Source organism: Alligator sinensis, unplaced genomic scaffold, assembly GCF_000455745.1.
Source record: "Alligator sinensis unplaced genomic scaffold, ASM45574v1 scaffold1336_1, whole genome shotgun sequence".
Taxonomy (NCBI): domain Eukaryota; kingdom Metazoa; phylum Chordata; order Crocodylia; family Alligatoridae; genus Alligator; species Alligator sinensis.
In genome coordinates this window covers 175,690-189,797 of record NW_005843037.1, presented here as the reverse complement: position 1 = coordinate 189,797, position 14,108 = coordinate 175,690, and the positions used below count along the sequence as shown (strand labels likewise).

Below are 14,108 nucleotides of genomic sequence, written 5' to 3'. Positions count from 1 at the left end.
GGGGGAGACTCTTAAGCAAGGAATTCTAGAAACCTGCAAGCAGCATCTGTTGTGACATATGCCACTAGCACTTAACCTTTCAAAGAAGTGCATTTTTGGGGGGGAGTGTCAGTGTGCAAATATATCTTGCAGTTTAGATGCCACCCTTTCAGATAGAATTCTCTGGTAATGTCTGATCTCCTCAAGCTTTGTCTACTTCCTTTTAGAAAAACTAGATCGTATAGAAGAAGGCATGGACCAGATAAATAAGGACATGAGAGAAGCTGAGAAGACTTTGACAGAACTCAATAAGTGTTGTGGTCTTTGCATCTGTCCTTGTAAAAGGTCAGTTGGTTCATATTTGGGTGCAAGTTCTAGGAGCCTACAAAAAATATCCTATTGGGGAAAGGGAGAGTCGACACTAGTAGTTAAAATTCCCTAGAGGCATCTGATACTTATGAATAGCTTGTTGAAATAGTACTCTTCACATACTAGTAGCTAAAACGTGCCTGTAGTAGCCATTTGTTATCTTGACTTTTTGGATGATGGGTATTAACATATTTGTATAGCGTCTTGCACAATGGAATGCTAATCTGCTTTAAGCTAATAACTTTGCATTGGAAGGTGGCATCTAAAAACCACTCCCTCTCCAAAATATTTCTCTACTGAAGGCCCCCCCACCCAATCCTCCTAAGTGGAGGTGGGGAAAAAGGTCTAGCATTTAATAGAAATTGCATGTTGTACACTGCAGTGGGAGCGGAGAAAGGAAAAGAGGAATAAGCTTTGGTCTATCGGTTTTAATCTTTCTCCAGTTTCATTTGTAATACTTCATTTGTTCATCAGTGTTGCTACCAACCTATTGGAAAGTGTCAGGTAATAAAAGGCTTTTTCTGAAATTGGCTAAATGGCACTTCTGTTTGCTTAAACATTCTACAGCAAAAAGTGAGGTGAAGAGCAGAGCATTGCTGACTCTAGGTAGGTTAATTGGTATTTAAAAATGTGTAATTGAGTTGAAACTATACAAAGAAAGTAGTGGTAGGGGAAAGAAGAAATTCTCATGCATATTCTTCCAATGAACTTGTGTATACAGTCTTCATTCTCATGGTCCATTGATAAAAGCCAAAAGAAGCCTGATATGAAAGATTGTGAATCAGGTGGATTAACTCCAAGTTAAAATACCTCAAGATAACAGCCTGTGCTCATTCAGATCATAATGTTAAGTGACCATTCTAGATTAAAATGGAAAACTATTTCCAATTCTGAAGGTTCACCTTATTTTATAAATCTGAAATTAATAGCTCTGGCCTGTAGTTTAGGTCAAAGTTGTTGTCTCAAAATATGATTTCACTTGGATATCTTCCTTCTTGGCAGATTTCTAGGTTTCACACATGTTGCTCATTGCAGTCATAGGCAGTGAGCTGGTATCTTTTCACTGACATCCTCTGTTAAATACTATCTCATGCTGTGTTTAAAGCATTTTTGTAGCAGTTCCAAATATATTAACTGTGTAAGATGACTGACCTAATGAAGTGCCTTAGGTTTTGGTATGTGTGGTGAGAAATAGATTAAATGGAGGAAGATAAAAAGCTATCAGCTCTTCAAATCCACTTGGTACAGTCCTTTCATCCCAAATTCCACTGAGTGATAGATTTTGCACAGATATACATCACTGGGAATAACTTCTCTTTTTCTCCTTCCCTCACTTGAAGACTGCTTTATAAATATAATTTTTTTTGTTTTGTTTTCTTCCAACATGGAACCTTAGCTGTACTCTGAAAAATCTGTGTCACTAACAACTGTTTGCTTGTTTGGTCTTTACTGTCTCTTTTCTCATTCTCTCCTAACACCCTCACTTACTTTCTAAAAATGAAGACTAAGTACGAGAAGCTGGATTCGATTAACTGGTGAAAGTGGATTTTAAGACAAGGGCACCCTGTACTCTTAACCAGCTGTCTAAGGTGATGTTCTAATTGGATGCACACTTGCATGTGCATGCTGTATGCATGCAAGAAGTCTCGTGTCTGCTTTTGTGTTGTAATATTGATGTTTGTTTATAGACAAGAATATATGCTAGGGAATGGGTCAGTCATAGCAGCCTGTTAACCCTAATCCAGCTGGCTGAACCTGGGCTGTAAATGCTAGAGTTTTACTGTGTCACTGCAGATCTTGAGCATATTGGCTTTCTTCAGTAACTATAGTAGCTTTTTAAAGGATGTTGGTTAGGTTGTTGTTTGTTAACTGCAGACTTGCTCCCTCTCAAGTTCCTTCAATGAACACAGTAAGTTTTGAGAAGAAGCTGCTTTTTCTGTCGGCCCCACAACTCAAGGAAAATGGTTCCTGGACTCTTGCATGATCTGAGAGACGCTCTACCCTTCTGAACCCTATACCATCCCACTGAAGAACTAAAATGTTAATTATCCCTTTACCTAATATGTGCACCCCCATGCAGAAGTGAGTTTCTTCTTGTATGAATAGGAATTAATGGACATGTCTTAAAGTGAATCGGAGTACAAAAAGGAATCAGATTTGTAGTAGGGCTGCATCTCAGTTTGGAGGTAGTTACCAGTTACTGTGTTTTTATTTAAGTTTCTTTCCACTGTTTCTGTTGAAGATGCATGGTTCTATTAAGGGTTTGTTTTTGTTTTGTCTTTTTTATACCAGTTAGACTATTTCTGAACATCATGATTTACTCCGTGATCCAGGAGTAGCAAATAACTTAAGTCCATTCTGTTTGACATGGGCATCTCCTATCATAAAACCTTAAATGAATTGCAGAATCAAGGAGAAGTTGTGAAATGGAGTAGACTTCTTCAGTTGGACCAGATTTGGATTCCCAAGTTTGCTTCTTGAAAAGATATTTTTGATCATTCTGACTTGTTCAGGGTCATAGCCAATGCAAAATAGGTTTTTTTGCTGCTTTGCTCATCTGCAGTCCTAGTGTTATTACAGCAAACAGTAATTAAAATCTGAGGGAGAGGGTTTTTGGTTGGTTGGTTGTTTTTTTTTTTTTGTTTTTTTTTTTTTTCCCCCCCCCCAAAAAAATAATTTAAGGCCTGATTTCATAATAGCTCTTCTTTAGATTAGAGGGCTGCTTTCTCTTGCCCATCTCCAAATCTCTCTCTCCTTTATTCCAGCGCAGCACAAAGTGTGGATGCAGTTATAACTGACATAAGAGCATTTTAAGCTTATTCTTTTCTAGTATAAGCATTTAGGCTGCACTGATGGAAGTCTTACAATCTGTATTAGCCTGATCTCTTGTCTAGATGGTCACAATTGTTGCTTCTGGTCTGTCTGATTGCACTGATTTTATAATAGTTATATTGGGATAAGTTATAGTGCTTTCACTTTTTTATTGCTTTCTATGTTGACAGGGTGGAAGTGACTTAGGGGAACCAGGTCTATAAAAAGTTAACAATCCCCTGGCTTGTGTACCTAAACAAGGAGGACATACAAAAAAACTAGAATTCTTGGTTCCAAAATTATCCCTTTTTATTAGACCAAGTGGAAAATGGCAAGAAAATTGTCCTTTTCTGCAAGCTTTTGGGATCAAAGTTCCTTTGTCAGGCTTCTGGGAAAAGTGTAGATGGTACAAGATGGTAAAAAGTCCCCATAGGTAGGAAATAAACTTCATTTTTGCACAGAGGGAGCTGAAGATGGAAGGCTATCCCTCCGGGTCCATGAGAGTGTCTTTGTGAGCTGTGTTGAATAGCTCTTTGATGTGTTGATCAGGTAGAATTCCTTCCCTGAAGGTGTCAGATGGCAGGCAGGGAGGCAAAAAATGTTCTGCAATGAAATTTAAAATACAAAATCAAGGAGGATGCAGCCAACACTTCCTGTACTAAATCAACACCTTTTTTTCTTGTAAGGACAAAGAACTTTGAATCTAGCAAGGCATACAAAACAACCTGGGGTGAAAGTTCAGAGATTACAACAGATAACGTGGTAGCCAAGCAACCAAGACGTGTAAATCAGAACCAACAACAGACGGCTGGAGGAGCAGGCGGGGGATATGTTACACGGTATGTTTGTCTATCTCTACATGCCCAAATGAATTCAAGTAGTGACTAGATATGTAACCTAGTGCAGGGGTCAGCAACATTTTTGGCCAGACTGCCAAACACACCAGCCTCCACACATGCCTTGATTTGACATGCTGGAGGCAGATGGCAGGGGAGCCACAAGGGGCCCAATCCTTGTTGCTGGCAATGGGTGCACATATGCCTCTGGGTGGATGGTAGGGGAATGGCCAATTTTGTGCTGCCCCAGCCCCATCCCTGACATGCACCCCAAGAGTTGCGTGCACCTGCTGCTGCCCTGGAGCAATGCAAGAGCTCCAGACCTTGCTGCAACTGTTTGCAGCCTGCCTGCCACCTGCTACAGCTGCCCAGAGACCAGGCCAACTGTGGCAGGCAGCTGGAAGGCTGCAAACAGCTGCATCAGGCTCTGGAGCCCCAGCCAGGCTCTATGGTCATGTGCATGCAGCTGTGCTGCCACCATGGAGCCTGGCTGGGGCACCAGAGCTTGGTGCAGCTGTCTGGCTAAGCAGCCTAGGTGCCAGCCATGGAGCCCAGGCTGCTTGCAGTAGGACTTGAAGCCTTTCTGCTACATGCTGCAAGTAGCCTGGGCTCCATGGTTGGTGGCAGCTGCCTAGAGCCTGGGCTAGCTGTGGCATGCTGAACAAAATGGCCTTGCCCTGCCATGTTCCTGCATGTGCCAGGGGCTGCTGACCTCTGTTCTAGTGCTGATCAGAAAGGGGTTGCTTTTGCTTGATGACTTCCATATAGTTTCACTTTTCATAGCATTTGAAATAAAGAGAATACCAATTACTGTTCTCCTGTTTCTGGATGGAGAGGATCAAAAGTGCAGCGCTCTAACTTTTTTCTAAATGCATAGCTACTATTGTAATGCTTAGTCTGAGGATTGTCCTTTTGAATTTTGAGGAGTCTTTTAATGAAACTGCGTCCACTTTAGCAACATGAAATCAAGAATGAGGTTGAAAGCTTGATTACATGGTACTAGATAATTGCAGACCCCTTGACTTGGAAATAAAGTTTGTAATGACTCGTGTGTTTTTTAGTGGGCAATCCCAGAATAAAATCTCAGGTGGGGAAGCAATTTCTTGGTTCCTGAACACAGCTTTCTCCCTTGATAATCAATAGGATAACAAATGATGCCAGAGAGGATGAGATGGAAGAAAATCTGACTCAGGTGGGAACTATCCTAGGGAATCTAAAACACATGGCTTTGGATATGGGCAATGAGATTGATTCACAGAACAAACAGATAGACCGGATAAATGAGAAGGTAAGAGCCAAGGAGTCCTGTCCCTGCCACCTTCACCTTTTTGACCTAGTTGGAAAGATAAAATAATAAGGAACTGTTTAAGTAAATGGAATTACCTTTGTGCTTTATGATGCATTTTACCACTGCAAGCATCTTGATGGTAGTGCACTAAACTCTTACTACCAATCCCTGAATATAATCTATAACTTGTAACAATGCACTTCCAAACTGTGTGCTGTCAATGTTGGGATCAACGTTCTAACTGATTAATCAAAATGAAGTACTTCCAAGAGTCAAACATCAATCAGACTGTAGAATTGGATGCTTAGAGAGCTGTTCATCCACACTAAGTTGGGAGGAAACTTGCTACAGTGGGGGTTTTTTCTTGCAGCAGCATGAGACTTCTAGTACAATTTCTTTGCAATGCACAAAACTTGCTCATAGTCCTCTAACACACAATATTACTCTTTTGAGTGTGGTGTTGTTGTTTTAAACATCATTTTCTCTAAATGGCAAAGAGAAAGTAAATGGGGATGTCTTATTTACTGTTTCTACCAAGATGAGAACTAGGGGTCATAAGAAGAAACTAGTAGGTAATGCATTTAAAACTAACAAAAGGAAGTCCTTTTTTCATACAGCATGTAATTCAAATGTGGATCTCCTTGCCACCAGACATTGTGGAAGCTGGCAGTGTAGCCAGATTCAAAAGGATTGAACAAATTCTTGGAGGAAAGGAGTATCAGTAGCTGTTGAGCATGGGAGTGAGGGGCACAAGCTCAGAACTAGAACTTCATAGACCCTAAAAATGCTGGAAGCTGCAAATGAAAAACAGGGTGGGGGGAGCCCTGCTCATACCCAGTTCACTCTCCCTTTTCAGCATCCAGTCATTACCACTGACACAGGAGACTAGCAAGATGTACCTATGGTCCAACCCAGTAAATGGCAATTCTCATGTTCTTATTAAGATGAACCGATGATGAATTTTAAGCATTTAGTAGCTTTTATGGGTGCAAGTTAGGATGGCGCAAGCTGAGTGTTCCAAAAATAGGAAGGTGTTGAGCTCTTAATTGGTGCTTTAAAGTTGCACCACCTCTTTCTCCCTGCACTCCAGTTCAGCAGTCACCAAGAAGTGATGGATTTCACCCTTTAAAATCCATGCTAGCTAAAAAGGGAAACAAAAGTAATAATAATATTACACATATATATAATGAGAACTGAAAAGGGAAGCTGATAATTGCTTGCAGCTTGATTGCTAGCTAGCAAGAAGGGAACCTGAAAGTCCTTAACCACAACCAAAGGGTCTTAATAGTACAAGAAGAAATACAAAGGTGATTTACACCAATTACAGGTTTTGTACCCAGGGAAGAATTAAAAAAACACCAGTCAACCTGGTTCAATATAATGTGGCTAACAGTAAATACAACTCTCCACGTTCCCTGCTTTATACCTGTAGTATAAGTTTTGGCAGTATTGCCAGTATGCAGCTCTGACTGGTGGTCAAAAACATGGCTAGTTCAAAAAGTGTTTTAAAATAGCTAGGAACAGGAAGGGTTTGTCCTTCAGTGAGACATGAAGGAGCTGTCTTATGGCAATGACCTGTTTACTGTCTGTTTGGGGAAAGATCAGTTATTTATAAAACCTAAAAGTGTGTTTCTTTAATTTGAGATGGTCAGAACAAGAACCAATGGCTGGACAGTGAGGCTAGAACAACTTTTTGGAGACCCAACACTTTAAATCCTAATTTGGATGTCTAAGTATCTTCTGGACTATAGAATTTCATGGGCTCCTTGTAGGCCTCGCTGATGTAACACTTTGGCTTGTGTGTGGGGTGTGGCTTGTTTTTTGGGGGTTTTGTTTTGGTTTTTAAATCCAGGTGGTTAGGTTAGATTAAACTTGTGTCGTCTGACAGTGACTTTTAGCTTGTGGGGTTTTTTTAATTGGTTTATACAGTCCAAGCCCCTAATATGAAAAAAGTGTGTTTTAAACAGTGAAGTTCCTGCAAAGTTATTTCCTAAACCCTATCCTACCTCAGCTGCTATCAGAGAAACAAAGTATTGTGGAAAGCCACTTACCTTACTAGTCACTGAAGTAAGCTTAGAGGAAAATCCTTGTCAGATTTCCCTATATAATTTCTCCCAGCTCCTCTAAAGCCTCAAGAGGATGGCTAGAGTGATGAAAGAGAACTAATACAATCTTTCTGCCCTTTTGCAAAACTACAAGCCACTACTGAGTCAACAACAAAGGCTTCCCATTTCCCTTCTACGAATCCAAATAGTAGCACAGCGCAGTTCTGTGGACCAGCCTATGGGGTGGGGGTGGACTTTGAATTTAGTATGTTAATTTTGCTTGGCATAAAGTCTTCCAGTTGCCTGTTGTTCTTAAACATGCTTTTTATGTTTCAGGCGGATACCAACAAAGATCGCATTGAGCATGCCAATGTCAGAGCCAAGAAACTCATTGATAGCTAAAGCCTGCTGCCATTGTCCAATATCTTTCTCCAGCTGCAAGCCACCATTTTCATGGATCTGTGAAACTTCCTGTATCTCAGAATAAAAAGGGCTGTGAAGAGTGAAAAGGAAGCTGCTTCATTAGGGTTTCCCTTTTCTTGGCCTTGTATTCAGACTTGGCTTTGACTTCTCCAGCAAAGTTGCCAACCTAATTCACTCTTCATAGAAAAGAATTGATCCTGTTTTAATCTCATTTTAATTCAGCCTGTGCAGGGCTTGCTTTCACAGCTTTCGGTTTTTGGTTTGGTTCCCCCCCACCTTTTTTACTCTTAATATATTCCTCATCCCTTCCACTGCACAAACTGTTCTGTTCCATTTGGGGAAAATGGTGGTGTAACATGAGTTAACACTTGTGGAAAGGTTGGACAGGGCACTTCATATGCTTTACGTTCCTTTGAATTACCTCAGAGTTGTCTACCCTCACTAAAATAAGGGCTTGATTCTTATGTCTGGTATTTCTTAATTTAGCAGGCTAATCCATAGTTTTGCAGGTGGTTGGTTTAACTTCCAAGCAATTTATGAAAGGTTTTGGGGGGCTAAGTTTGAACTATCAGATTTAACAAGTTATAGTCCAATGGCTACTACATTTAGGTTGAGGGCTTTAATACATATTTGTTTAAACACAAATTGTAATGTTAAATTAAATTTGAGGGGTACACAGGCTTTAATCCATCACTTTACATTAAGGAAAAAAGAAATGGCATGGTTAGCAACTTCTGCTGCATTTTTTTTCCCTAGCAATTATATCACAACTTTTTTAAGTAGCCATAAAGCTTTGGACAACTTCAAAATGAATAGAACTATCTGAGCTCACAAGAGGGACTTCAGACTGAATATATAGTAAAGCAGACATCTTGTACTTGTATAGATCTGTGTCAAATGTAATCCAGTGCTGTATCAAAAATCTCAATGGGGTTTATATAAAGGCTTTTGTTCCCCTACAGTGGCTCTGGGGCAGCTTTTTAAATCTCTGAATCATTATAATGGAAGAAATATCTTCTGAAGTCTGACAGACTTGTTCTTTTTAAAGCCTGTGTAAGAAGTCATCCTACTGAAGTATGTACACGTTATCTTCCCACCTAATCTAAATGATAGGTAATAGCTGTCACAGTCGAAACTGCTTTTTGGAGTATATCAGGCTGAATTGTTACTTGGCAACAAATTTACAATAAGTGACTAACATTTTAAATCTTTAGTTTGTAGCAATGTTTCTTGAAAGAACAAATATTTCATGAACTACTTTTCTTTTCTCCCTTGTTCTGGGAACAATTTGCTTGCTCTAGTTCTGCTGTAATAAACCAGCTTAGTGATCAGCCTTTAAAACGTATAGTGGGAAATGAACCAAATCCAAGTGGCTTACAACCAGAACGTTCCAGTTTTTCTGTAATAGAGGAGTAGCTATCTGGGTTGGAAAGGGATTTGTTGTTCCTATGAACAGATTGTTCATGTTTTGTTTTGCAAATGCATTTAATCTGCTCTTCCCAGTGTTCTCCTAAAAGTTTAAAACCACAAGTGGATTGTTCCAGGAGTAGAGAAAGCTGTTATAAATCATTCATAGACTGAAGTGGATACTAATATGTAACCTAAGCTGTGATATTCAGTGCTAGCACTTTGCGGGAAAGGGAGGGTTCTGCACAAGTCACTTGAGGATTCCATACGAAACACTTTTTCCAGTAATTGAGTATTTGCAGCCTTTAGAAAATTCTGGGCTAAACCTAACATGCAAAAATGTCACAAGATGGGTAATTTTGGTCACACATTAACCAAATATTAGGTATGTAACATACTCTAACTAGCATTTTTTAAGCCACTTCAGGGACATCTTGCTGCAAACAAATCCTGGCCATGAAAAATGAAAGCGAGACGTAACTAGAAGGCTAGATAAAACACTGTGGAAAATCTAGTATTAGCTTGGTTCATGATGCCAATTTTCACTGATAATGGATACTTCTTGTGGTTGTATGTTGACTTCTGAAAGAGCTGGAAGGATGCCCACATGGGTAGCAAAGTAGTACTCAGAAATACTGCAGGCTCCTACAAGCTCTTAAACAGCGCATGGGAAAGTGTTGGGTTTTTTGTATTTGTGTTGCTTTATTTGTTTTAAAGGGATTTGAATACCTAAGATCCTCCCCACCCCCCTCCACTGTAAGTCTGTTAGTTGGAAAAAAACCCAAAACATTTCATGTAAACAGCGTTTTGGGCTTTTGTTCACTTCAGCAATGATGTTCTGCTCAGGATAGGAAACTCAATAGTTTCTTTAGTGCAGGGCCACAGATCACAGGATTCCCTGTGTACCTGTGAGCTGGATCTAACCTGTAGGCCAGGGGTTGAGCACCCCTGTTCTAGAACTTCTTCTATGATTCCTTTGGAATACTCTACTTCCCTTTTCCCCTCCCATCCCCCACTACTGAAAAAAAATTTTTTTTTACCTGTTTGACTTCCCATGCTGCTGTTACAGAAACTAAATATGTTAGCTATGAAGACTAGTACCATCAGTGATGCACAAAAATGTAATATTGCAGGTTAAAACAGTTTCCCATGTGACACTGCTTGTGTTTATACAGCTCACCTGGGACCTAATTACTGTACAACCCTTGTGCCAATGTGACAGCACATGGATACAGCTTGATTAACTAACAGAATATCAGTGTTTTCATGTTGTACAGAACTGGGGCCTTGAAGGGGTTAGGGCACTGATGTGTCAAAGCTATCTACACACCAATGGTTTGCTTCTCATTTTTGTTGGCCTAAACTGTAATAATTTCATCGTATGTACTAGATAGAATAAAAGTTATTTATGTGCATATTTTCTTTTTATGTCAAGTACAATTCTGAATAGCATACAGAATGAAACTTCTTTTATGGTTGGTTTGCATCATTAAGCCATTATGTATGATAAAATACAGAACTTTAATCATCTTACCTTTGGGAAAACTTGGCAGAACCAATTCCCAAGGTCTCACTCCTTTTCCTCTCTCGCATGATTCTTGTTCTAAGGTGCTTTTGCACAGCTGTAGCTGGCTGTGGTTACTTAAACAAAATATCTGCCTCCACATCCTCAAAGGTTTGTTATACAATGATGAAGCGGAGCTAAACCATTCTATTTACTTGCTTGATGAAGATGCATACATAACAAATGATCCGTGATGCAGTTCAGATGATGCCTAATGGCTTACCTGCTTTCCTATACATCCTTGGAAGTGATCCACACAGCTGCATGACAAACAGTATACTATTTTGCAATAATTCTTAGTGGATTTCTAATGCAATTCTAGTTTGCAAAGTTTGTTGATGTAACAACAAATGCAGAGACAATAAGTAGCTTCATTAAAAAAGAAAAATGGTGTGAAAAAACTGAGGTAAGGTGAGAGCACAAGAGTGCATAACTAACTCTCCCCTCGATATTCCCACTGCAGAGTTGTTTGCCCTACAAGCCACAGCTAGCGCTTGAGGTGGTGTCACAGAGCTAAAATAGCAACATATTGGTTAAATATTTTTATGGGTAAATGTATGACAGTAAAGTAGCTGCAGAGCAATGAAAAAAGGATAAGTGAAGTGGGTCAAAGAGTGGGGTAGGGGAAGAATGACCTGAGGCACCCATATAGAGTAAATACTCTTATTAAGATAATGCAGTATATGCTACTGTAATTCAAGGATGTACATAAGTCCAGGGCTGGACTTTTTTTCAACAGCAGGTAGCATACCTAGAAATTCTTCAAGCATCTCCAAACTTATGAGAAGGGCTGTTTACCTTTGCGATAAGATAGCTTTCTCTTGCCTCCTGTAGGAAAAGTATTTATGTGAAATTGCCAGAAAATGAGTTATTTATATTTATGCTACTAAGTTCTGCTACTTGAAAACTTTTTCATGTGGTTGCAGCTATATTAATTGAAGAGGGATTCTCACAGCTTTTCTGGCAAAAACAAACAAACAACCCTCCACTAGCCTATGGGGGTGCTAGCATTAACACTACAGCTCTATCTGATAATGCTTAAGGTGGAATATACCTGAAACATTTAAGATTCCTTGTTCATAATTTTATGAAGAAAGTTAAGGAATGATGGGCTGTCCTCTTACCCATTTTCTGCTGCATAAGTACTCCTCTTTGTCTCAGCATGAACAGCTGCAATTATAAGTTAGACGGTTAAAAGAGCAGTGATGCCCACAGTTTTGGCCCCATGGGCCAGCTGAATGGAGTGGGGCTAGCCTGCAGGCTATCTGCTGCACCAACATGCCCCTCACCACCTCTGCACCAAGCAATGAAACTACCTCCTACTTACCTGAAGTTAACAGCTTGCTTGAATTACATGCACTTATTTTTAAAAGGGGGTTGGGGGGGGGGAGTTGTACAGTATTTCAGCTGTAGCTTCTGTATTTAACCCTAATAGTACTGGTATGGTAAGACTTGATTCACCCCAATTAATGCTGAGTTTTTCCAATCTACCTGCAGATTAATTAAATGAGTTATTTTTCCATGAGTTATAGCAGTTATGTACTTGTCACCCAACAACCTCTTATCACTAGTGCTTGTAGAACTTTTATTATTTCATAAAATACATAGCTAGTACTATTCTCTCCATTGCCTTTCATACTTCAAGTTTGCTTCTTAGTAGTTCTACACTGAGAGCAAGCAATTTTCCTTGTTAAAGGACAGTATGAATTTTGTCCCTCTAAGCTACAGCACTGGTAGCACATACTTAAGATGGAAGGGAGTGTGGATTTCAGGGAACACTGATTAGATACTAATTCATGCTTGGAATAAGTCATACAAGGACAGTGCTCAAGTTTCCCCTTAGTGAGGCACTCCTGAAAAATGAATGCGTGTTCTAAGCTTTAAAGGGCAGGGAATTCATGGTAGCACCTGACTTTAATTGGTAGTCATTTTTTTTTTTTTTTAATTTCAGTCTACCCACCTATCCAAGCAAGATTAACTGAAGTTCAGTGCTGTTTTAACTTTCTATGCATTTTTTAATTCCTAACTAACCTTATTTAACAGGCCTCTGAGAGGACTTAAATATTGCCCATCATTTGCACTGTGCCTGTCCCTCCCTTTAAGTGCAACTAGTTCACATCAGCTGCAGAAGTAATATTAATATCTTACTATGAAAATGTGCTTTGATGGAATACCACTTCTGTTTCTACATGCAATAGCAGTTAGTTAAACTTGCTACTCAAGCTACAGTTAATATCTACCAATCATTTTCTCTTTTTGAAAAGCATGTCTATTTTGTCAGTTTTAGGTGTAGGCTTCCTTCAAGATTGGGTAAAACACAAAAACAAGTACCCTTCAATAAAAAGGGCTTATAGATAAGTTTGTAAAAAACATGCATTGAAGTGGGAGATTTCAAATGGAATTAAGATGTATAGTTTTTTTTAAAGGGTTTTACTAAAATAAGCAAATGCATAGCTATCATTTTAGTGCCAGTTACATACAATTGCAAGATCTTGCTGAGTGCTTTTGGTAGTAAGGCAGCTGTAAAAAGGTGAAGAAAAAAACTTGACGTGGCTCTGCAGAAAGTATTAAATCAGTGCAAGGATATCAACTTTTCTGGCAAAGTATATTTTACTAAAGATATTGAGAATCTGTCGAGTAATCATTAAATACTGCTTAAGAAGAAAGGAACCATAGTGCAATTCTATCAGGTAGAAGAGAATCTCTACAACAGTTTAAATGACAAAAAAGAATGCTAGAGACATCATTTGATTTTAAAAAGCAATTAATATAAAATACTTTAAATAAATTAACTGCATTAACTCTTTGTGCTTCATAAAGTGTACACAATTTTAAGAAGTGTTACGACATGTGAAAGTTAGCTTTATCCATACCAGTAGACATTTACAGCAAGTATGCCACTTTGGAGTTGTGTTGGTAGTAGAACTTCAGCTCATTCCCACACAAGTGTTTCAACAGAAGTAGCTCAACTAACCTAAAGCAACACCTGAAAGGGGAATTAATAATTGTTGTGTAAAAAAAAAAAAAAAAAAAAAAAAAAAAAAAAAAAAAAAAGCTTATGACCAACACCTGAGCTCAGCCACCAGTGAGAATTGCATTCCCCTTATCTCCTGCTAAAGTCATTGTGTGCCCTGAAAAAGGAGAATAAAGTGAACTGAAAGCTATAATAGCCCAGAAGTAGAAACCAGCCTTTAGGCAGATTTACCAGTTCAATGCCCGTATTTGTTTGAAGCATCCTTGGCAACAACCTATCATTTTAGTGTGAAGCTAATATGGTCAGTCTCATCTCGTCTTGGAAGTCCTCTCCTGCCAGGCAGCCAGCATTGCTGATTACACTGCTTCACTTGCTGCCTTTTTCTTTCTGGTGACAAACCCGGAATGGCAAA

The 14,108-nt window shown here is 39.3% G+C and overlaps 2 protein-coding genes across 5 annotated transcripts in view; one reads left to right on the top strand and one right to left on the bottom strand.

Moving 5' to 3' along the window:
* Positions 1-9,612, top strand: part of SNAP23 (synaptosome associated protein 23) — a 31,733-nt gene extending 22,121 nt beyond the window's left edge. For all 4 annotated transcript variants that reach the window (XM_014526387.2, XM_006036901.3, XM_014526386.2 and 1 more), the window contains exons 5-8: positions 207-324; positions 3,846-3,998; positions 5,139-5,283; positions 7,665-9,612. In XM_014526387.2, coding sequence (XP_014381873.1) covers positions 207-324; positions 3,846-3,998; positions 5,139-5,283; positions 7,665-7,730 — 482 coding nt within the window. In that variant the 3' untranslated portion in view covers positions 7,731-9,612. The remainder of the gene's footprint in view (positions 1-206; positions 325-3,845; positions 3,999-5,138; positions 5,284-7,664) is intronic.
* LRRC57 (leucine rich repeat containing 57) overlaps positions 7,727-14,108 on the bottom strand; it is a 14,023-nt gene continuing 7,641 nt past the window's right edge. Inside the window, exons 5-6 of the mRNA XM_025193341.1 lie at positions 11,847-11,892; positions 7,727-11,550 (exon numbers count right to left, since the gene is read on the bottom strand). Coding sequence (XP_025049126.1) covers positions 11,501-11,550; positions 11,847-11,892 — 96 coding nt within the window. The 3' untranslated portion in view covers positions 7,727-11,500. The remainder of the gene's footprint in view (positions 11,551-11,846; positions 11,893-14,108) is intronic.